General features: G+C 39.7%; 1 protein-coding gene across 1 annotated transcript in view; it reads left to right on the forward strand.

Annotated features, from left to right (window-relative positions):
• LOC119250816 (protein Shroom2-like) overlaps positions 1 to 26,228 on the forward strand; it is a 548,272-nt gene that overhangs the window by 235,457 nt on the left and 286,587 nt on the right. The window contains 1 exon segment of the mRNA XM_037518413.1: positions 22,857 to 22,873. Coding sequence (XP_037374310.1) covers positions 22,857 to 22,873 — 17 coding nt within the window.

The following is a 26,228-nucleotide window of genomic DNA, read 5'->3' on the forward strand; positions in this document are numbered from 1 at the left end:
ATCACGTAGTGTTTCGCCTATATTTCCTTCTATATATTTTATGGTTTCAGGTCTTATGTCTAGTTCTTTAATCCATTGAGTTGATTTTTGTGTATGGTGTTGAGGTAGTGGTCCAAGCTTCATTCTTTTGCATGTAGCAACCCAGTTTTCCCAGCACCATTTATTGAACAAACTTTCTTTGCTCCAATGCATAGTCTTTGCTCCTTTGTCAAAGATTAGTTGACCATAAATCTGGGGTTTTTTATTTCTGGATTTCTATTTGATTCCATGGTCTGTGTTCTGTTCTTGTTCCAATACCATGCAGTTTCGATGATTATGGCTTTGTAGTATAGTTTGAAGTCTGGGAGCGTGATGCCTCCATTCCCTTCTTTTTTTTTTTTTTCAGGAGAGCTTTGGCTCATTTTTTTTTGTTTTTTTTTGTGATTCCATATGAATTTCCTCAATAATGTTCTATTTCTTTGAACAATGACATTGAAAATTTTGATTGGAATAGCATTGAATCTGTATATTGCTTTTGGTAGGATGGCCATTTTAATAATGTTTATTCTTCCAATCCATGAGCAGGGGATGTCTTTCCATTTCTTTGTGTCTTCTTCTATTTCTTTTAACAGTGTTTTCTAGTTTTCTTTGTATAGTTCCTTTACTTCTTTTGTTAGATTTATTCCCAAATATTTCATTTTTTTTTGTTTCAATAATAAAAGGGATTTTTTTTTTAATTTCTTCTTCTTCAGATTTAGTATTTGTGTATAGGAAGGCTACTGATTTTTGCATCTTGATTTTGTATCCTGCCACTTTACTGAACTGATTGATAGTTGAATTAGTTTTTTCTGTGGAGTTTCTGGGGTTCTCTTGTGTTATTTTCATAATCATCTGCAAATTGTGATAGTTTGACTTCTTCTTTTCCTATTTGGATTGCTTGTATGTCTTTCTCTTGTCTTACTGTTCTGGCTAGGACTTCCAGTATTATATTGAAAAGCAATGGTGAGAGTGGATATCCTTGTCTTGTTCCAGATCTTAATGGAATTGCTTTCAGCTTTTCACCATTGAGAATGATACTGGCTGTTGGCTTGTCATAGGCGGTCTTTGTGATGTTGAGGTATGTTCCTTGTATCCCAAGAATTTCAAGGGCTTTTATCATGAATGGGTGTTGCCCTTTGTCGAAAGCTTTCTCAGCATGTATTTATATTATCATATGGTTTTTATATTTCTTTTTGTTGATGTGTTGGATAATGTTGATTGATTTTCGGATGTTAAACCATCCTTGTGTCCCTGGAATGAATCCTAGTTGGTCGTGGTGAATTATCTTATGGATACATTGTTGGATTCTGATAGCTAAAATTTTGTTGAGGATTTTTGCATCACTGTTCATTAGGGAGATTGGCCTGTAGTTTTCCTTTTTTGTGTTGTCCTTGTTCGGTTTTGGTATTAGTGAAATGTTGGCTTCATAGAACATGTTTGGTATTGTCCCTTCCTTCTCAATTTTTTGGAAGAGTTTGTGAAGTATAGGCACTAACTCGTCTCTGAATGTTTGGTAGAATTCATTTGTAAATCCATCAAGCCATGGGCTTTTGTTTTTGGGGATGTTTTTGATTACCATTTCAATTTTGCTGCTTGTAATTGTTCTGTTTAGGTGTTCTGTTTCTTCTTTATCTAGCTTTGGGTGATTGTAGAGTTGTAGGAATTTGTCCATCTCCTCTAGATTGTTGAACTTGTTTCCATATAACTGTTCATAGTAGTTAATGATTTATCTTTTGATTTCTGCTGTTTCCGTTGTTATTTCTCCTCTCATTTGTGATCCTGTTTATTTGTGCTTTCTCCCTTTTTTCCTTTGTGAGCCTGGCTAGGGGTGTATCTATTTTATTGATTTTTTCAAAGAACCAGCTCTTGGTTTCATTGAACTTTTGGATTGTTTTGTTTTTAGTTTCAATTTCATATATTTCTACTTTGGTTTTTATTATTTCTTTTCTTCTACTGGTTTTGGGGTTTTTTGTTGTACTTTTCCTAGATTTGTGAGCTTCGAGTTTAGGTTGTTTGTTTGAGTTCTTTTGTTTATTTTTTTTTTCTTTTTTTTTATAGAGGCATGTTTTTGTTTATTTGTTTGTTTGTTTGTTTTTTGTTTATACATGTACTGGGTACAGTCAGAAGTGTGGGAGGGTGAGAGAATTCACCGGAGCCAGAGCGGGGAGCAGAGCAGGCAGAAAGACCGAAGTACACTGCTGAAGGGAGCAGCGGGCGGCAGGAGAGGTCTGCGCGCCATGTGGGACCCTCCTTTGGTGGCCGGGAAGCAGCCGGGGATCGAACCGGCACCGCAGAGGCCGAGGGCAGCTTTGCAACCCAGTGCTCAACCTCTGCGCCACCGGGGAGGCCCTCTTTCTTGTTTCTTGATGTAAGCTTCTATTGCTATATATTTTCCTCTTATTACTGCGTTTGTTGCATCCCATACATTTAGGATATTGGTGTCCTCCTTGTCATTCAATTCAAAGAATTTTTTAATTTCTTCTTTGATCTCCTTGTTAGTCCAGTGGACTTCCAGTAGTGTGGGTGTCAATCTCCATGAGGGAGGAGGTACCTTGCCTTCTTTTTATGGTTTATTTCTAGTTTGATGCCTTCATGGTCAGAAAAGATGGTTGATATGATTTCAATCTTGGTGTATCTGTTGATGCTTGTCTTGTGCCCCAGTATGTGATTGATCCTGGAGAATGATCCGTGTGCACTTGAGAAAAATGTGTACTCCATTTTTTTTGGGGGGGTTTATTGTTCTATAGATGTCTGTTAAGCCCAAATGATCTAGGTCCTTATTTAGAGCTTTGGTTTCTTTACTTATTTTTTGTCTAGTTGATCTATCCATTGTTGATAGTGGTGTGTTGAAGTCTCCCACTACATATGTTTTTTCTCTGATGTCTGTTTTCAGAGAGGACAACAGTTGTCTGATATATTTTCGTGCTCCTTCGTTTGGTGAGTATATGTTAATGAGTGTTATTTCTTCTTGAAGTATTGTCCCCTTGATCATAATGTAGTGAACATTGGGGTCTCTTTTTATCTTTTTGAGTTTGAAATCTGTTTTATCTGATATAAGTATAGCTGTTCCTGCTTTCATTTTTGGCCCATTTGCTTGTAGGATTGTTTTCCTTCCTTTATCTTTGAGCCTATTTTTATCTTTTGTAGCTAAATGTGTTTCCTGGAGACAGCAAAAGGTTGGGTTTTGTTTCTTAATCCAGGCTGCAACTCTGTGTCTTTTTATTGAAAAGTTTAGTCCATTTACATTTAGAGTTAATATTGATATGTTAGCATCTGTATTTGCCATTGTGTTTGTCTTTCCTTTGATTTTATTTATTTATTCTTTTAATAACTTTTTTTGGCTTTCTTTTGTTGTTTTTCATCCCTCTGAGGTTCTGTCTTTAGTTCTCCTTGTAGTATTTTTTTGCAGGCCAGAGGGGGTCTGGCGTTGCTGAACTTCCCCCACTCACCTCTGGCTCCTGAGGGATCCTTCTGCAGGCAGCCTTTACTGTTCTATAATGGTAATGTGGGACTCACTCTTTGCATGTCCGGTCTCAGGCACACTCTTCTGCGTGCCTGGTCTGCCCCGGCTGTGGGTGCTCGCTCCCCCTGTGGGCTCAGACTACTGGTCAGAAGGGGCCTGCGTGGGCTAACTCCCCAGCTGGCCACTGGCTCCTCAAGGAGCCTCTGCTGGTTTCAAGTCGCTAGGTGGCGCCAGAGATCTCTCCTAGAGCCCTTTGGGAGCTTTTTTTTTTTCACCCTGTGGGACAGGGAACAGAGCAGGAATGGCTTTGGGGTGCTGTGTCTGCCTTGTGCCCCACCGTTGTGGAGAACCCACGCCCCGAATTTCGTGCCCTGGGTTTCAGTTCCAAAGCCCTCAGGCCCCGGACGCGGGCTGTAGCCCAGTTCAGTGTCCACAGAATGGCGTCTTTTGCACCCCGTTCCCGTGCCTGGGTGCTTGGTACCTGGTTACTCAGTGGGGGACTTTCACCTCAGTGAGGGTCTTTGTGCACGTCTCCCCGCACACCTAGGTCGCAGGCGTGGGGACCTGGGCAGCTGAGAACCCGATCCGCGTTTGCTTTTCCAGTGCACTGCTTTTCCGTGCAAGCTTACCTGGCGGCCTGGGGCTTTGTGCTGGTGCTGGTCTCCTCCGGGGGGCGGGGGGTCTCTGTTTAATGGCGTCAGAGCTCACCTCCGTGGCAAATCCTGCAGGGTTCTCCACAGCTCCAGTTCATGGAGTGTGGTGGCTGAAATAGTTCCTTTCCACTCACAGTCCCGCTTGCTGCATCGTTTGTTCTTGTTGGTAGTTTTAGCTTGTTTTTTCCCTCCTCTCTGCTGGTCGGAGAGTGCCGACTTTGTGGCTGTGGGAGGGGAGCAGGGTTCTGCGTTTTCCTCCCTTCTGGTCCTCTTTTATGGCAACTTTTTTCTTGGGGTAATTTGCTGGAGTCATCTGTTTATCTTCCCTGTCCCAGTTCTCACTGGGACCTGCCGCTTTTCCTCCCTATTAACTTTTTTTAATGGGAGATCTTACTCGCAGCGTCTCCTCGCCGCCATGTTGCTCCACCCTTTTCAGGTCAATCCATTTTAATGAAGGAGTGTTCTAATTAGGAAATGGAAACTCCAGGGACATCTTATAACTTCTCTGTTACTTGATGGTATTCTCTGGCAAAAATCTATAAAAGGAGGAATATAATGTGACAGGAGTCAAGGCTATAGAACTTTCTTTACAACAACAAGTTGTGTGTTTTTGTTCAGCTATGATCCACCTCACAGGAGGCATAATGAGGATGTGGGGAGGCAGACATATGTTCCACTTTAAGTATTCCAAAAATAATGACTTCCACCTGTCACTTAAAACTGAAGAAGGCAGCAAAATATCTGGGAGAACTTATAAATAGTGCATGCTTTCTCGCAAGTTCTTCCTCCTTACATACAGGCTGAAACAATTCATGCAGTTGGATGGGGAAGATTTCCAACTTGAAAATGAGGAAGGAAGTAATTTTTGAATGAAAATAATGCATGCTAACAAATGTATATTAAGGAGCGCAATTTTTATACCAGCACTGATATTAAAATTGAGAAAACATAGTTTGTTTTTTGTCATCTACATCTGTCACCTTCATCAAGTCCAAGATGAAGATTAAAGTGTTTCCCTCATATTCTCAAGGTCCCCTTAATCTCACTTCCAATCAACTTCCCTCAAAGTTAACCACTGTTTCGAATCAGCGTTTGCAAGCTCTCAAATTCCCAGAAATGGAATCACAAACATGTAGTCTTGGGCCTAGCTTATCTTGCTAGCTTTTGTGTGTTATCCATTGTAGACTAACATGAAGAAGTCCTGAAATTTGTATTTCTGTTCAAAACCCCATTTTGACAATTGAGAGTAACCCCACTATCTTAGTGATAGACAGTTGGGTTATATCCAGTTTGGGGTTATGAGGAATGTCATCCCAACAGAAATACCTGTCTGTGTCTTCTTTGGTATTGGACTAGTTATTCATGCAGATATTTTGGAGAACTGTCTGATATAGCACATGTATTTTCAGTTTAGCTTGAGACCACCAAAGGGTTTTTATGGCAATTTCCATTCTTACAGCTCATGTGAGTGTTCCTCTTTTCTCACCACCATTGCCATTTTCTGTATTGTTCACACTATCCATGCTGCAGGTTGAAAGACCGAATGTTTGATGTCTATTCAGTTAAAATAATCCTGGTTACCATAATGAGCTCTTCAAAATACTTGTTGATATTATATACAAGTTAGCTCTTATCGTAACATTTTAAAATGAAAGAAAACAGAGCTTGCTAATTTGTGCTGTCTTGATTGACTCAACATGACTGAAAGCTGGTGATATTTTCTCTTGTCTCCTTTCATCCCGTTTTATTCCCATACATTTGGAACTTGACAAATATTTATTTGCACACTGAAAATATTTACCTTCATATTCTCATGTCTATACACACAATCCTGATCATCCCGTTCACTTCTTTTTCAGCTCAGCTCACCCCACATTGAATGATCAGCACTGAGAAGTGTAGAACTCCCCACACACTGCCCTATCCCCCAATGCTCCCTAAATTTAACATTTGGATTTTCAGTGATTTGACAAACATTTTCACTGAGATGAGCCAATAATATTTGTACACCAGTCTTCCTAGTTTTCTTGCTTTTACAAAGTAAAGACATTTTCATCTGTTACTAAAAAAATGATTTTAGGATTTCATTTTAGCCTCTGACACATGTGCCAAATCTGTTTAATTTCTCCAAATGTTTATATTGGTATACTGTCAGTAGAGGTCACTACAAAAATTAAAAAAAAAAAAGATATGGCTGATATAATCTTTACTATTCTCTGTTGGTTACAATGGAAATGAATCCCTTGCTTCTAAGGTAGTTCAGCACCTTTTTCGTATTTTCTTAACAATGCTGATATACTTTGACCCAGTAACTACACTCCTTGATAGAAGGAGAGGGGCAAAATACAACTCCTGGATAATTCCTTTAGTTTTGAATACTGTCCTGAGACATAACTGGACAGGATGACAAAATTTTTGCAAGAATGGTGCTGTTCCCCACACTACAAAGCAATCTGCAGCCACTGCAGCATGAGTTCGATCCCCAGTCAGCCAAAGAGCAACCCACATGATGAAGCAGACCTCTCCTGTCTCTCCCACTGCTCCCCTCAGCAGTGTATTTCAGTCAGTCGGCATGTTTTGTTCCCCGCTCTGTCTCTGGTGAATCCTTTCACCCCTCTTCATCCTGTATCTCTGGCCTGTATGCATAAATAATAAATCTTTAAAAAAAAAAGAAAAAAATGGTGCCGTCCCCTGGGCTGGTAAAGAAGAGGTTGAAACTTGGTGACTCTAGGCTGGATACTCGCTACCATAAATTTTCTTGGATAGTTATTTGGTTGTTATTTTTTAAATTAATTTCCCCCAACTAGGGCATTTCAGCCATTTTTTCAGAGTTCATCCAGTTGACTACTCTGAGAAAAATGGACTAGAAGACCCAGAAGAATGGGCAGTTACAGACCTTGAGAACACAACAGGGGAGACTGGAGCTGCAAACACTCATCTCCATGAAATACCCACCCAGGAGAAGGTCTGGGGCCAGTATGATCCCTGAGCTGCAGCTGGTAGGTGCTTTCAATAATGAGTGCACATGAGCCAAGGCCACACTCCTGGCCTTTCAGCCAGTAACATTGCATTCCTTTGCTCTCAAACCCCAGCCTAATACCTACATAGCTCCAAGCCCTGCGCCTCCAGGTCTGTGGAATTCTCTTCTCCACCCTGACCACGGTCTCCACAGCCCTTTTCTGGCTTGTGAAGTGGACCACATGTCTGTCTCTCTTACTCCTTTGGTTGGAGCAGTGAACAGGACCCTGTGAGGGACATAACTCACCTGCCTATGTTGGAGGGAAGTTTGGGATTGGGCTGCTTCCCTGTCTGGGAAGAGTTCCACTGGACTATGTTGTGAAAAATCACACAATTACAGGTGTGAAACACATGTTTGTGGCTATGGTGCTCGTGAAGTCACCTCAGGATACTGTACAATGGACATGCCCCTAAAGGTAAAGCTTATTTTAAGAGGAGGTTAACAAGATTTACCTGGCCTGGGTAGATTTAGTCTCTTTTGATCATTGCCCTTATGTATTTCCTGTTCTGAAAGTTTGTATAATTCAGAACACTAACATGGCATGAAAAATACAAAAAAAAAATTAGAAAATATACATCTGAGAACAGACAGAAATATTTAGCTCTTTATACAGAATGCTCACCAATTAGAACAGAACAGTGCTATGGACAATGCGGTGAGGAATTTCTGACAGGTATCATTTCTGGATAATTTCAATCCATTGTGCTTTTCCCATATTTCCACAAAATCTTCTGTTTCTCCATAATGAGTAAATGTTACTCTTCTTCTCTAAAGGTACTTGGATTATTTTTGAGGCAGCACTGATTTACCATACTGTGTAGGACTTAGAGGTACAAGATCACATTCTCAGGTGTATGTCACCACAGCCCCCCAACACTGAGGCCTCCACCATCCACCACCACAGTTCCCTTTGAGTTTTCCTCCCTATCTAGTAGCCTTAATTTTACACTCATACTTGTAGGGCTTCTTACTGGTTTGGTTTCATTTGACCTTTTGTTTGGTGTCTTTCTATTCCACATGTAACAGAGACCACCTTCTGCCTTATCTCACTCAGCATCCTGCCCTCTAGCTCCATCCATGTTATCACAAATGCCAAGAATTTATCTTCTTTAATAGCTGAGTATTGATGTTAGTCTTAACCTTTTTAAACACTACAAGAAAAATTGTTAAAAAATTACTGCCAAGATATGGTTTTGATTCTTGAAAATTCACCTGAGCCCTGGGCTTTAATGTGTTGAATTTGAAGTGTGTGGTGAATTTTGGAGCCCTATGAGAATAGGGTGTCCCTGTGTCCACTTTGTGCAACCATTTGTGCGCCAACAAACCTTCTACCTTGCAGAGGAGGGCACAATGGTTACTTTTGGCAGGGTCGTAGATCATCACTCATTTAGGAAAGCACTAGGCTGATAGGAATTTCACTTTTACGCCCAAAAGCTAAGGTGGCTAAAAGAACTCATCTTTCTCAGGTCTCAGAATCTTTCCCTTCCCCACAAGCATATTTCAGAAACAGAAGTATATGAATTCAGACTTCATAAGTACATCCCTAAAAGTACATCTTTACTGAGTATTTCATAAAGCATAATGTGACAGCCAAAGATAACATTCATTCACTTTGTAATTCACCCGACAAGCATTTATGGGGCAACTACAATTACCTCTTTGGTTGCAAGGTCTCTGACTTCATCTGATCTTTATCTAAGAGAGGAGAAAGAAATTTAAGTAGCCAAATGAAGATTTAATTATTTCAGCTACCTGGGGTCACTGGTCACATAATAGAAATCTAAGCTCACTCAATGATGTAAAAACCTAGAGAAAGCATTCCCGCTGATCATTAGGAGAGAGCCCCGCCCCCAATCAGCTAATTCAAACACCAGTCTTTGGAAGGCTGTGCATTTTCATTCTCCTGTCACCTGGTAAAGATACATTTTGGGAGATAAGTAGCTTCTTAACGGAAAACCATTCTACAATACTTGAGCCCCTGTTTAACAGACTGCAAATAATCTCTGCAAGATTTGCATGACTCAACATTTTGTTAGACTAGACTGAATCTGACTGAACCTGCTTCTCTCTCTAAGGAAGTTCCCCAGAACAGTGCAGGTGACAAATAACAAAATGAGCAATGGGAGTTCCACATCGGTGACACTGTATTTTGGTTATGATCTTAATTGCAATTTAAAACTTAGCTCACCTGGTACAGTGAAGGAGACAGAAAATGACACCAATGAACTTTGCTGCTGACCATACATTTACCACAAAGTGGGCACCACCAAGAACTCAGAAATGGAAAAACAGAATGATAGCCCCCCAACAATCACCTCCCAGGTTTTTTTATAAACACATATTTCTTTTTGTGATAAACAAATATATTTGGGAATCTCCTGATTCCTCTTGTGGAAGAACTGATGGCCCACCCTACCCCCATTAATCATGTCACCCTCAGCTCTTCTATTTATGAGCACTAGACACAATTTTTTTTCTGACCATGTTAAAGGAAGACAGTGTTTCCCAGCTTCCGATGGTGACAGTTCTGTGAGGCCACACTCTTAGAGTTTCCAAGAGTTGGGATATATTTTCAGGACAAGCAGACCAGAGGGCACCAAGCTGTGGCCATTTTGACTCCTGCCCCTCTTACAAATGCAGTTCCACTTTGGGACAAATGTCACATCTCTCATTTACAGGATGTCGGGGTGGCATGGGGCTGCTTTTGCCCAAGGAGAAGTGTGCACCCAAAACATTCCCTGTCTGATCTTTGAAATGGAAATTCGCTGCCCCTGAAGTAGTCCAAACCCCTGAGTTAGTGATGGAGACCCTAAAGACACATCAAATCAGGGGACATCTCTCAAACCAGCAGAAAGTCCTCTATCCACATAGACTTGTGGAGTTAAAGAAACTTATCACTCAAACCAAAACACATGAAAACTATAACGAAGATTATAAAAAGCATGTGGTGGTTTCTGGAGGGATGAGGAGGTAAGTAGGGAAAGAAATAAAAAAAATAGAAAATAGACATCTGGGGCCTCCCTGGTGGCGCAGCTTTTGAGCGCTGGCTTGCGAAGCTGCCCGCAGCCTCTGCAGCACTGGTTCGATCACCGGCTGCTCCCTGGCCACCAGAGGAGGGCCCCACATGGCGCGCAGGCCTCTCCTGCCGCCTGCTGCTCCACTCAGCAGTGTACTTCGGTCCTTCTGCCTGCTCTGCTCCCCGCTCTGGCTCTGGTGAATTCTCTCACCATCCCACGCTTCTGACTGTACCCAGTGCTTATATAAATAAAATAAATAAATCTTAAAAAAAAGAAAATATACATCTGAAGACAGACAGAGAATTTTAGCTTTTTATACAGAATACTCACCCATTAGAACAGAACAGTGCTATGGACAAGGGAGGTGAGGAATTGCTGACAAAGATCATTTCTGGGTAATAATTTCAATCCTTTGTGCTTTTCCCATATTTCCACAGAATCTTCTAATTTTCCATGATGAGTAAATGTTACTCTTCTTGTTTAAAGGTACTTTGATTATTTTTGTGACACCTCGGCATCCGGTAAATGAATGATGTGACTTTTCTACACAGAATACAATTGTATCCACCAGAAACCCAAAAAATGTCTTTATCCAATATAATGTTAGTAAAAACATAAAATAAAAACTCTATTTATGAACACACACACACATATATATATATATATATATATATATATATATATACACACACACATGACGATATAACTGATGTCACAAGCATATGCCAATATAAATGAAGTTTCAAGGCACACTTTTTTTTAAAGATTTATTTATACATAAAATAGATAAACCCCTAGCCAGGCTCACAAAGGAAAAAAGGGAGAAAGCACAAATAAACAGGATCACAAATGAAAGAGGAGAAATAACAACAGACACAGCAGAAATCAAAAGAAAAATCAGTAACTACTATGAACAGTTATATGGAAACAAGTTCAACAATCTAGAGGAGATGGACAAATTCCTTCAACTCTACAATCACCCAAAGCTAGATAAAGAAGAAACAGAACACCTAAACAAAACAATTACAAGCAGCAAAATTGAAATGGTAATCAAAAACCTCCCCAAAAACAAAAGCCCAGGGCTTGATGGATTTACAAATGAATTCTACCAAACATTCAGAGACGGGTTAGTGCCTATCCTTCACAAACTCTTCCAAAAAATTGAGAAGGAAGGGACAATACCAAACACGTTCTATGAAGCCAAAATTACACTAATACCAAAACCGAACAAGGACAACACAAAAAAGGAAAACTACAGGCCAATCTCCCTAATGAACACTGATGCAAAAATCCTCAACAAAATTTTAGCTATCAGAATCCAACAATGTATCCATAAGATAATTCACCACGACCAACTAGGATTCATTCCAGGGACACAAGGATGGTTTAACATCCGAAAATCAATCAATGTTATCCAACACATCAACAAAAAAATATAAAAACCATATGATAATATCAATAGATGCTGAGAAAGCTTTCGACAAAGTGCAACACCCATTCATGATAAAAGCCCTTGAAATTCTTGGGATACAAGGAACATACCTCAACATCACAAAGGCCACCTATGACAAGCCAACAGCCAGTATCATTCTCAATGGTGAAAAGCTGAAAGCAATTCCATTAAGATCTGGAACAAGACAAGGATATCCACTCTCACCATTGCTTTTCAATATAATACTGGAAGTCCTAGCCAGAGCAATAAGACAAGAGAAAGACATACAAGCAATTCAAATAGGAAAAGAAGAAGTCAAATTATCACAATTTGCAGATGATATGATAATATACATAGATAACCCCAAGAACTCCACAGATAAAACTAATTCAACTAATCAATCAGTTCAGTAAAGTGGCAGGATACAAAATCAACATGCAAAAATCAGTAGCCTTCCTATACACAAACAATAAATCTGAAGAAGAAGAAATTAAAAAAAAACATCCCTTTTATTATTGAAACAAAAAAAATGAAATATTTGGGAATAAATCTAACAAAAGAAGTAAAGGAACTATACAAAGAAAACTAGAAAGCACTGTTAAAAGAAATAGAAGACACAAAGAAATGGAAAGACATCCCCTGCTCATGGATTGGAAGAATAAACATTATTAAAATGGCCATCCTACCAAAAGCAATATACAGATTCAATGCTATTCCAATCAAAATCTCAATGTCATTGTTCAAAGAAATAGAACAATTATTGAGGAAATTCATATGGAATCACAAAAAAAAAAAAAACCGAAGAGCCTAAGCCCTCCTGAAAAAAAAAAAAAAAAAGAAGGGAATGGAGGCATCACGCTCCCAGACTTCAAACTATACTACAAAGCCATAATCATCGAAACTGCATGGTATTGGAACAAGAACAGACATACAGACCAATGGAATCAAATAGAAAATCCAGAAATAAACCCACAGATTTATGGTCAACTAATCTTTGACAAAGGAGCAAAGACTATGCATTGGAGCAAAGAAAGTTTGTTCAATAAATGGTGCTGGGAAAACTGGGTTGCTACATGCAAAAGAATGAAGCTTGACCACTACCTCACACCATACACAAAAATCAACTCAAAATGGATTAAAGAACTAGACATAAGACCTGAAACCATAAAATATATAGAAGGAAATATAGGCGAAACACTACGTGATTTGCACATCAAAAACATCTCTACAGACACATCACCCAAAGCAGTGATAGTGAAGGCAAAGATAAACAGCTGGGACTACATCAAATTAAAGAGCTTCTGCACAGCAAAAGAGACAATAACAAAAACAAAGAGAAACCCCACCAACTGGGAGAACATTTTTGCACACAGCACTAATGATAAAGGACTGATCACAAAAATCTGCAAAGAGCTGATGAGACTCAGCAGCAACAAAGAAAATGATCCAGTCCAAAAATGGGCAGAAGAGCTAAAAAGAAACTTCTCTGAAGAGGAAATGCAAATGGCCAACAGGCATATGAAAAAATGTTCAACATCACTTGTCATCAGGGAAATGCAAATCAAAACTACCATGAGATACCATCTTACACCAGTGAGAATGGCACATATTTAAAAAACTAGCAACAACAAATGCTGGTGAGGGTGTGGAGAAAAAGGAACTCTTCTGCACTGTTGGTGGGAGTGCAAACTGGTCCAACCACTATGGAGAGCTGTGTGGAGAGCTATGTGGACCTACTAAACATAGGGCTTCCATATGATCCAGCAATTCCACTCCTAGGTATTTACCCAAAGGACACAGAAACATCAATTCCAAAGAACACCTGCACCCCTATGTTTATAGCAGCACTGTTTACAATAGCTAAGCTTTGGAAACAGCCCAAATGCCCCCAAATAGATGACTGGATCAAGAAGATGTGGTACATATATACCATGGAATATTACTCAGCATTCAAAAAAGATAAACACATGCAATTTGCAGCAACATGGATGGCGCTGGAAGGGATCATGCTCAGCGAAATAAGCCAAAAAGAAAAAGAAAAATACCGGATGGTCTCACTCATAGCAGGAATCTAGAAAACTTAAATAAGGGACCAGGAAAATGAATAACTATAAGAAAGTGAAAATCAAAATCCACAAAAATCTATGAACCAGACACTTTTTGGGGGGTGGGGGCGGAAGGGGAGGGATTGTGGTCAGAATGGGGGGATTGCAATCATATGGGGAATATAAAAATAAAATTTATTAAAAAGAATGGATTGACCTTTGAACATTAATGTAAATAGTGCAGCTGCTTGTTTTATTAAAGGCTAGCACCTTAAAGGCTGGGTTTTGAATTCACCTAAGCAATAACCACCTGCAGATATATATATATATATATATATATATATATATATATATATATATATATATATATATATAATATATATATATATTTCTGATTGACAGCATGTTTTACAAATATCAGTTCCTTTTTAAAAACCATTTAGATATTTTAGCCTTTTTCAAACTTACATAAAATTGGATTTGTTTGTCACTAGGATTTGAGTGTCAGAATAACCCTGGCCCCCACCTCCTAGAAAACTTCAATTCACTCACAAACAAAACTGTATTTAATGGTTTGGGCCAAGACTTTCTTTTGCAGGAACAATTGTACACAACTTGTCCCCTCACCAGAGCTGCTGTGAATCATCCAGCTGGTGTCTCACATCTGCCTTGTACCTTGTAAATCAAAGCCAACAATTGCAGACACTCAACCCTGACATACTCTTCATCTTCAAGCATCCAACTTCAGGACCATGGACAGCAAAGGGGTACCCTGCTGGAAATAACCAGCTTGCGACTGGAGATTGTGGGATGCCTTCGTTTCATTTCATTTCATTTCATTTTTGTTGTCTTGATTCGCTTGTTTCTTGTGTGAGGTAGACTCTGGAAAATAGTTATCTCAAGGAGGTCAGCAATTGACAACTTCTTTCCACAACCAAACTGCAAACTTTTAGTCCATCTTGTGGGTACTTCATTATGACACCCTGGTTTATCCTGTTGAAGTCCCTGCCTCATTTCATCTGAATTTGCACTTCTGGGCACATGCTTTTTGTACTAAAACCTTCTGCTTACACTTTCACAGCCCCTCCCATCAAAATATCCCGCCAGGAAAGCTGTCAGTTTCATGTCTTCTTCCTGCCTTATGTTGTGAGATCTCTGAATGGTCACTGCCCAGAAGGCAACAACTTTGAAGAACTGCTCTCCAGGTTTCTATTTATGCTGGCTGATAGGCAAGCTTAAACACTCCATCTTGAGAAAAACATTGATTTTTAGAAAAATTTGAATACTCAGCAGCAGAGGTGGTAGATAATTCATACAGAGGCTTGCATCCCCAGCCACAAGCCCCCCTTGCACGGCAGAATAAATAGATAATCCAGCCAAGAGGTTCATTATTTACGTGAGATAGACAAGAGGAATAGGGGCGCATGAAATGCCCAGATAATCCCAAGTCTGATTTATTCAATAGTGTGAAACTCTTTCCATCTGAATACTTGCATGATCCTTACCTAAGAATCAAAATCACTAGATTTAGTTTTGCTGCCTGCATTGCTATTTCTAGTTGTGTGGTCTATAATTCATGAGATAGCCCCAAAGGAGGCTGGTGGAAGAGGAATCACTGAGGTGACTGGCCACTTATGACTGAGACTGGTGCTTGGGTTCCCAATGTGTTTAAGATTTAAGCAGAATACATTGTGACTAATAAGACAGGTCTTGTGACACTTGAATGAGAAGCTAAAGCAGTCTGGAGACATGGAGTGATTATTATATTATGCATATTGTGTACAGAATATATTGTATCACTTAAGTGATTGCAAATGACTGAAACGTTTGTCAGGTTAGATATTCACAATGGATCATTGTTCTTTCTTAGGATGTAGAGCTTTCAGGGCCAAACTGAAAGCCTGGGACTAATTTACAGGGTTTCCTTTCAGACATAGCATCTCTTCTTTCCTGTGTCTGCTATTACTGCTTGTGGTTTGACACAGTCTCCCCACTTGATGATTATTCCTTATCAACGGTTTTCCACCGTTTCCTTTCTTATATTGCCCTCTCTGCTTATCCCCAAGTTGATGTTTATTACTCATCAAGATTTGCTGCAGTTGCTTTAAATTTTACTTTCCATCAGACCCAGTCTTGTTCTCTATAACCCCAGATACCCAAGGCACACTCTGTATTCCCAAGGAGCTTCAATTATCATTTCTAAAACTGTCTTCATTGGGAATTCATTAACTGTTCCTCAAACATGTTGAATGTTCAGTGACAGTGGACCATGGGTGTGTGTTCACTTAAATGGGTCATCAGGAAGTGGAGCTCAGTGAAGTAATGAGGGATGGAAATTGACTCAGTTCTTACAATTGGATTGCCTCTAACTCTCTTCTCAGCATCTGATCATCAATTTCTTCTACAAAGTCTCCTGTTGCATGTTAGGCTAACATAATGAGATATCTGGCATTCGATTAGCCATGATACTAAAATTGAAGTGTAAGTAAATTGGCTCAGTGAGTATGAAAATGTTATTTCTTTTGGGACTCAATATCAGGGATCCCTAAGTAGCATGTCTGGGGTAGTAGTGTCAAGGATCTAAATTTATAAAATAACCTAAGGGAATGTTGACATAGGGCATTCAAGCACAAACTTGTGGAACTGCTGAAATAAAGAACAACTAATTTTAAATTGGTCCAACAAGAGGGTAATGTTTATATAAATAACAGCTTGTATTAAATGCAGCTTTGCCTTGAAAGGACATCAAAAAAACTTCCAGTGAGGAGACAAAAGCTAGAGTTGTGTGTTGCAACATAAGCAGGTGACTGAATATGTGATTCCAGAAGACATAAGGTGTAGCCACAAGTCAGAAGAGCGTGCAGACCACCCAGGTAGCCAGAGGTACAGACAGCCTTGTGGGGAAGTGTGATCTTATTAGAGTGGATGGAAATACAGATTAAAATGATACTCCACCATCTTGTTAATGAAATGATAAAAACTGGAGGAAAAGGGAAACTTAAGAGATTGGGTGTCTCTAGGCACAAAGAGAGGAGGTGAATGGAAGGAGACAAAGGTGTAGCTGTCAGGATGATAAAATCTCAGACACCACTTACATGTCTGTGGTTGCTCAATATTACCCCTCCACAGTAGGCTTCTGTATTACATATTTTCACAGCTGGAGCCTGGCAGGTCCACCGCTGTTCCTGATTCCCCTGTTGCACTTCATAAGTCTCAGGTCTTAAGCCTGCTGGGTTGCTGCCCTTGACCTTCCCCCATGCAGTCCTGTGAAGGCACTATGTCAACTGATTTCAAGATGGTGGGACACGAGTGCTGGCTGAGTGCTAGTGGGCTGGGGTGCTGTCTTCTAAATTGCTACTTCCACGTGGGTTGGTCATAACCCTCAAATCATTCATTCTGTGCTTTTAAAAGATGACTGTTCCAGCTTGTACGACTGTTTCTTATGGACTAGAAGTCCAGTTACACCTATTCATTCACTGAACAACAAGACCTTGTAGTCTGTGCCCCAGAGTTTTTGTGCATTGCTTCCTCAGAACCCTCCCTCTTTTTCAGGTGCGACTTTGGAGTTCTGTCCATTCCCCTCCCAGGGCACCAGTTGGATTGCCAGGGCATTCTCAAAAGGCAGTAACCTTAGGTCATCTACAAACTATGGGACAACAACTGCCCAGGATTTGTAGCTTAGATCATGGATATGAACTGACCTCTGGGTGATTGGGGCAACCTTGCTTGCTTTCTCCTCAGAAGTTGGACACTTGTGCTTTTAATGTTCTTCTTGGTGGCCACCCAGTCTTCATTCCATAAGTTATTCTTTTTTTTTTTCATTTTTTCATAACGTTGTCATACTGAGTTTTGATATTGGTCCTCCAGAAGGCCAGCCCACATGGAAAATCATGAAATCAAATACAGCAGTTGAAGGTGATCTACCTAACAGTTCCCAGAACTGCCAGGTATCAATCTTGCAGCATTGGGCAAAGTTGTAATGAAAGTGTGGTAAAGGAATCTGGCCAGAAATGTGCTTCTTTTTAGATATGTGATCAAGGAGAATAAATCAGATACCAACATGAAAAATATAGAATATAAAAATGTTAATTAGTATATAAAAATATACAAAGAGAGCATATAAGGTATACACAGTGAGGGCTCAGTTTAATAGTATATAAAATGTTAAGGAAGGCCACAAATGAGGCTAGGGAAACACCTCCCTCCATATTCCATCTTCATCGTCAGACATCAGAGAGCCAAGACTTATGTATTTATTTGTTTATTTATTTATTTGTTTAAAATTATTTTATTTATACAAGAGCCGGGGTACAGTCCAGATGTGTGGGAGGGTGAGAGGATTCACCAGAGACAGAGTAGGGAACAGAACAGGCAGAATACACTGCGGAGGGGAGCAGCGGGTGAGACAGGAGAGTTCTGCTCAGAATGTGGGTTGCTCCGAGGCTGGCAAGGGGTATCGAATCGGCACTGCAGAGGCTGTGGACCGCTTCATAGCACTGCACTCAACCACCTGCACCACCAGACTTCATAATTTTAAAATAGAATGCCAAATGTTACTTATATAACAAAAAGGTGTATGTTATTATTAATATAAAATTATCCTAAATACACTCAGATTTGGACAAAGTGATACGCATATTGATTTCAACACATCTGCCCTTAACTGTTTTGTAGTTGTTATAGTGATGTCCACGACTCTGGTAAAGCTTTACTCCCCTCAAAATCAAAACACTAATATATTTGTCTGATAATCATGGAGTACTGAGGCAGAGATTCTTTGCATTTTAACTGCACAAGACTGTGTCAGCTAATACTACTTCAGTTACTGAGAATATTTAGAGGAATATCCTTTCATCCTAACTTGGCAGTGAGTAAAAAACAAAACAGTAGTATCATATATTCCATACACTTCAGTATATTTAATCAATGACCTAGGTATACAGACAAAAATCATCAATAAGTATGTGCATTGACAGAAATAGTCCAAGTGTACCTTACAATCATATGCAAGACATCACATCAAATAACAACAAATTTCACATTTTTCTCAAGCACACGAGGAACAATCTTCTTGTTTAGACCACATTTTAGGGCACATTCTAGGAACCTACAAGAAATAAAAACTGGGAAATTTATGAAGACAGGGAAATGAAACAACACACTCCTTAACAGCCAGTAGGGGAAAAAAAAAAAAAAAACACGAAATTTAAAAAGGAAAAAAAAGTTACATTTATACCAAGTTATCATATTAATTTATTGAATACATTGTTTATATATTTGTCTGATACAAATAAAAGCAAAAGGGAAATTACCTTAGAATAAATGAAAATGGAAACATAGCATACAAAACTTAAAGGATTCAGGAAAAGCTATTCTGAGAGAAGTTTATAGATATAAAGTAGATATCAATTAAAAAAATCTGAAACTCCCTCTAACTATATGCTACAAAGGAGTAGGAAAAATAAAAGCCCTATATTAACAGAAAGAAGAACAGATTAATCCATTCCCAAGAAAAATGTCAAGAATGTTTCCAACACATTTTGTTTTAGGAAACAAAGATGGAGATAAAGATTTAATTTCATTCCTGCACATGTGGTTATCATTTTTCTCATCACCATTAATTGATTAATAATTGAATTATTAATAATTTAAATTAATAAAATTAATTCAATTAATTATTGAATAATTGTCATTTACCCTAATACTATTGTTGGTGTCCTTGTTGAAGATCAGTCACCAAGCACATGTGGGCTCTCTATTCTGTCCCACAGATGAACGTATCAGCTTTTATGCTTGTATTATACTTTCAATCCCTATAGGCCTCTGATATAACTTGGTAGAAAGAAACGTGATGCTTTCTGTTTGTTCTTGTTGTTACTCAAAATTGTTTTTGCTGGGCCTCTCTGGTGACACATGTGGTTGATTGTAGTGTTGTGAAGCTGGCCACAGGCTCTGTGGTGCAGGTTCCATCCCAGCTGGCGAGGGAGATAGCCAAATGATGAGCAGACCTCTCCTATCTCGCCCCCTGGTCCCCGCAGCAGTATATTACAGTCAGTCTGCCAACAGGCAAACTGCTCCCAGCTGTCTCTGATGAATCCTCTCACCCCCCACACCTCTGGCCTGTACCCTGGTTCTTGCATGGATAAATAAATAAATCTTAAAAAAAATGCTTTATTGCTGAAAAGTACTCCATCGTGTTTATATATTTACCACATCTTCTTGATCCAATCATCTATTTTTGGGCATTTGGGTTGTTTTGAGGTTTTACCTACTGTAAATACTGCTACAATAAACATAGGGGTCCAGGGTTCTCTTCAATCTATGTTTTTGTGTCCTTTGGGTAGATCCCCAGGAGTGGAATTGCCAGATCGGATCATACAGTAGCTCCATTTTTAGTAGACTGGGAACCCTCCAGACAGCTTTCCACAGTGGTTGGACCAGTTTGCACGCCCACCAGCAATGCAGGGGAGTCCTTTTTTCACACATCCTCACCAACATTTGTTGTTGCTTTTTTTATTTAAATTTTATTTTTATAGTCCCCATACAATTACAAACCCCTTATTTTGAGCCCAAAACCTCCTTTCCCAACCCCCAAACCCCATAGATTGTCTCTGGATCATAGTTGTTTGTTGATTTTGATAGTTTCTTTTTTTTTTTTTTTAAAGAAAGTTTTTTTTTTTTTAAGATTTTTTTTTAATTTATTTATACAAACACTGGGTAGAGTCAGAAGTGTGGGAGGGTGAGAGAATTCACCAGAGCCAGAGCAGGGAGCAGAGCAGGCAGAATGACCGAAATACACTGCTGAGGGGAGCAGCGGGCGGCAGGAGCGGTCTGCGCGCCATGTGGGACCCTCCTCCGGTGGCCGGGGAGCAGCCAGGGATCGAACCGGCACTGCAGAGGCTGCAGGCAGCTTCGCAACCCAATGCTCAACCCCTGTGCCACCGGGGAGGCCCTATTTTCTTTCTTATAGTTATTTTTTTCTTGGTCCCTTATTTAAGTTTTGTAGATCCCTGCTATGAGTGAGACCATCCAGTAGTTGCTGGGGTTTTTTTTGATATGTGCCATTCTCACTGGTGTAAGGTGGTATATCAGTGTGGTTTTCATTTGCATTTCCCTGATTATAAGGGATGTTGAACATTTTTCATATGCCTGTTGTCCATGTGCATTTCCTCTTTGGAGAAATGTCTTTTTTTGTTTTTTTAATGCATTTAATTAATTTTTTATTCGATTTTTTAATTTGAATTTTATTTTTATATTCCCCATATAATTACAACCCCCTTATTTCTGCTCCAAGCCCTCCTTTCCCCGCCCCCACTCCCCATAGAGTGTCTCGTGTTCATAGTTGTTTGATTTTTTAAATAAATTTTATTTTTATATTCCCCATACAATTGCAGCCCCCTTATTTTGACCCCAATCCCTCTCCTCCCTACTCCCCACTCCCTATAGAGTGTCTCTGGTTCATACATTTTTGCTGATTTTGATTTTCACTTTCTTATAGTTATTCATTTTCCTGGTCCCTTATTTAAGTTTTCTAGATTCCTGCTATGAGTGAGATCATCCGGTATTTTTTCTTTTTCTTTCTGGCTTATTTCGCTGAGCATGATCCCTTCCAGCTCCATCCATGTTGCTGCAAATTGCATGTGTTTATCTTTTTTGAATGCTGAATAATATTCCATGGTGTATATGTACCACATCTTCTTGATCCAGTCATCTATTTTTGGGCATTAGGTTTGTTTCCAAAGCTTAGCTATTGTAAACAGTGCTGCTATAAACATAGGGGTGCAGGTGCTCTTTGGAATTGATGCATCTGTGTCCTTTGGGTAAATACCTAGGAGTGGAATTGCTGAATCATATGGAAGCTCTACGTTTAGTAGGTCCAGTAATCTCCACACAGCTCTCAGTAGTAGTTGGACCAGTTTGCACTCCCACCAGCAGGAGACTTCCTTTTTCTCCACATCCTCGCCAACATTTGTTGTTGCTAGTTTTTTTTAATATATGCCATTCTCACTGGTGTGAGATGGTATCTCATTGTAGTTTTGATTTACATTTCCCTGATTACAAGTGATGTTGAACATTTTTTCATATGCCTATTGGCCATTTAAAGAATGAAGCTTGACCACTACCTCACACCATACACAAATTCAACTCAAAAAGGACTAAAGAACTAGACATAAGAAAGACCTGAAACCATAAAATACATAGAAGGAAATATAGGTGAAACACTACGTGACAAAGATGACAAAGATGACACTACGTGACAAAGATGACAAAGACATCTTTACAGACGCATCACCCAAAGCAATGATAGTGAGGACAAAGATAAACAGCTGGAACTACATCAAATTAAAGAGCTTCTGCACAGCAACAGAGACAATAACAAAAACAAAGAGAAACCCCACCGACTGGGAGAACAATTTTGCACACAACACTAATGATAAAAGACTGATCACAAAAATCTACAAAGAGCTGATGAGACTCAACAACAACAAATAAAATAATCCTGGCAAAAAAAAAAAAATGAGCAGAGAGCTAAAAAGAAACTTCTCTTACATGGAGAAATGTCTTTTAAGATTTTCTGCCCATTTCTTGACTGGATTGTTTATTTTGTTTTTGTTGAGTCGTGTGATTTTTTTGTATATCTTGCAAAAAAGATAAACTCATGCCATTTTCAGCAACATGGATGGATCTAGAAGAAATTATGTTCAGTGAAATAAGCCAGAAGGAAAAAGAAAAATATCGGATGGTTTCACTGAAAGCAGGAATATAGGGGAACCAAATAAGACAGCAGTGTAAAAAAATAACAACAGTGCAAAACACAACAAAGCAAAAATGGACAGTTATAAATCAGAGACACACTGCAGGGGAGGAGGAGGAGGGAGAGGGATAAGAGGGAGGGAGGGAGGAGCACAGGGGACTGAGGTGATGGTGCAGGGGTGCATTGGGGAAGGAAACTCTGAGGGGGTGAGGGAAGCAAATATTGTTTAAAAATGAACAATGATGTAAAAATAAAAACGAAATTTTAAATAAACAAACAAACAAATAAATAAATATTGCTTTAACTATTTGGGGCCATTTGAGGTTCAGATGGCATTGCTATTTCTGCCAAAAATCACATAGGGAATGTCTTTGTGTACTTGTGAGTAGTTCTGTTTCTTAGAAATGATTTATTTTGTGTCTTTGTATGTGATCTTTCATGCAGAATCTTCTAGGTATACTTGAGAAGAATGTGCATTATATTGTTGGGTAGAGTGCTGTTTATATCTGGCTATGAGGAAACAAGAAAATTTAAACCAAAAGCACAATTAAATATCAATTCTTAACCTCTACAATGACTAGTGAGAGAGCGAGACACAGAGACAGAGAGAGGAGAGAGATGACTGGCCTCAGCAAGCAGGGCAGATATGCCAGATCCCATTAGGTCCTGAAAAATGAAACAGAAAGATCAGTTCACAGGAAACAGAGCTGGAAAATACAGGCTCTGCTCGCTTCTGCCTGCAATTCCTGGTGCAGTGAACCATGTTACCAATGCATGAGAAAGGGTCCTGAAGCTAACTAAGACAGACACTTGTTCCTTTGCATATCAGAGACTGGTGTATACTGAAACAGATAAGACAATGCAGAAAATTCATCCTAAGTTTAACAGTGGTGGGTGAAGACAGTTATTCACTACTGCAGAAAAGAAACACACACAAAAAAAATCAGTCGCATTCCTATATGAATCAGAATAAGAAGAAATTTAGAAAGCGATGACTTTTACAATGTCACACCCAGAAAACAATGAAATACCTGAGAAGAAACCTAAGAAAGACAAATTTGAACCTGTACAAGAAATGATAGTATTATTAAAAGAAACAGAACAGACAGAAATCAATGGAATGAGAGTAACTACTCATGGATAGAAATATCATCATTGTCAAAATGGACATGCAACCCAAAATAATTGATACTTTCACAGCAATCCAGTAAAAATCTCAATGGCATTCTCCCATACAATGGAAGAAGTATTACTGAAACTCACATGAAAACACAAAGACACAAATTTCTCCTGAGATAAAATAGGGGGAATTTGTGTTACCGAACTCCAGACTTCAACACACACTATAAGGCCATAATAATTGTAACAGCATGATTTGGAACAAGAACAGACACACAGAACAATGGAATAGAATTCAGAGCCCAGAAAAAGAAAACACACAAACCAACACAACACATATATGGGTCATCTGATCTATGACAAAAATGTGCTATGTAAACAATGGGACAAGTAGAGCATCTCCAACAAATGGTCTTGCAAAACAGACTGCCACACACACAAAATAAAACTAGGCCACTACCTCACCCATATATAGAAATCAATTCAGAGTGAGGGACAGTAGGCTACAGGACACACAGGTGCTTGATTTTCCAGCAACCACCTGACTGTGGGAGACAATTTCCACTCCATTCTCAACACTTACTTCATGAAATAGATGTTCTTTTGAAAGTCTAAAAATTATTGGAAATACTCCACTGGGCATTAGCCTCTAGCCAGGAGGATGGCTGTGCTCTCAGCTGGTGCAACATCTGGGAGTGAAGAATGGGTCCAAAAGCCTAGTTCTGATTTCACCTGCACCAGCATCTTGAGGAACCAGCTTGCCACTGGTAAACGTGAACTAGGGCTATGAAAAATGGGTATCTCAATTCAGAGAAGAGTCACGGGCTGCCCTGGGTGGGAGGAAAGCCACTGCTTGCACCACTTTCTATGGAGCCCTCTGAGTTGTGCAGTTACCTGGCTCTTTTTGTGCGCAACCATTCCCAGCTGTTAGCAGGGTTGTCTAAGGAACAATGAATACCCAGCGTATGAGAGACCAAATGTTGAAGCCCCATTATCATGCAGACTGTCTGCTTTTTACTTCCCAGCAATGTAGCCAAAGCCTACAGTTAAAATCTATCTGGTTTGCTTTTTGCCAACATTTCAGGACACAAATAGCAGGTCCTTTTTCTCAGCTTAGCAGTGGCTGTGGGGGAACAATATGGAGAAGCATTCCGAGGTCTGTTATTTCTTTGGGGCAAACACTGTGACTTTGGAGACTCCTCTTGGTACAAATTCACTTTCTCTCTGTGACTGGCAAACACTCAACCGAGTAAGATGTGTCTGTGAGAGGAGAGTGAGAGGAGAGTGCCTGACTCCACTGCACCTTCTATGGCCCCTTACCCCACCTTCCCAGAAAGAGGGTTAGTGTGAGACTTCTGTAGCCACCAAGATGTGAATTTGAGATACAACTGGGGTTTTGCTTCGGATACTGACCCAGTTTTGATATGAGCTGTTAGGCTTGCTCCTGGCTGGCACCATTCAGGTTTTGAGAACCTCAGGGCCTGGTAAATGGATGGGTCAGGCCTCAGGTTGCTGTGCTGCCTATCAACTCTTGTAAATGGTGCCAGTTTTGAAAATGGGTCAGTCAGGGTTGAAAGACAGGCGACCTGAAGAGGACATACGTAGGGCAGCACACACATCCATATTTGTCCAGATCCAGGCCTTTGTTCATTGAGACCTTCACTTAATCATTGATGGAGCCATCTGCTTCAGATTCACCCACTGAGAACACTGCTTCACGTACATTTATTGATAGAGAACTTTGCTGCAGAGAAGCTCAGTGAGACCTTCACTCTGATATTCACTCCTGATCACTAATTGACTATTGGACCACTACTTCTGCCTCTCTGTCTCTGTTTTTCACAGTGCCTGCAGATGGCACAGTGACCAGTGCCTCTGAGAGAATTGCATCACTTCTAAAAGACTGTCTGCCTCAGTCTGTCTGCTTCACATCTCCTAGAGGGGGCTTTGCATGGGCTACTGAATGCTGGAGATACTCTCAGGGGTAAGATAGTTAACCATTTGTGGTTTTAGAAACTCTTTTTTCCCCAATTCCCCCCTTGCAAGTAATCCCTGTTGTTGCTGCACTCCAAAACGTCAATAAATGGTGCTTGCAAAATGGACTGCCACACAAAAAATACAATTAGGCCACCGTCTCACCCCATATAGGAAAATCAATTAAAGGCGGGAAAAGAGCATGGAGTAAGACCAGAAAGCATGAAATACAGAGAAGAAAATACATGCAAAACACTCGTGAAACTTCAGAACTACCTTTCTGAGCAGCAAGGAAATCGAAGGAAAACATAAACAATGGGGACTAGACCAAACTGAGAAGGTGCTCTACAGCACAGAAGACAGTAACCATAATGAAGGGACACCTAATGAACTGGAGAAAATATTTTCACACCTTACATATGACAAGGGACTGATAGTGAATATCTATGAAAAACTCATAAAACTCAGCAAGAAGCATACAAACAACCCCATCAAAAAATGGACAGAAGAACTAAATGGGCACATATCATCAGGGACATTCAAATCAATACCACAATGAAATTCCATCTACACCTTTACATTGAAAACAATGTACAACAATTAGCACATTGAAAACAATGTACAAAAACAAACAACAAAGCAAACAATAACCAGAAATAAGGAGGGCTGGCAAGTGTATGGAGAAAAATAAGCACACTTAAAACATTGGTGGAAATGTAGATGGTTTCAGTCC

The sequence above is a fragment of the Talpa occidentalis genome, unplaced genomic scaffold (genome assembly GCF_014898055.3).
Source record: "Talpa occidentalis isolate TD23 unplaced genomic scaffold, MPIMG_talOcc4v2.1 talOcc4.18, whole genome shotgun sequence".
NCBI lineage: Eukaryota > Metazoa > Chordata > Mammalia > Eulipotyphla > Talpidae > Talpa > Talpa occidentalis.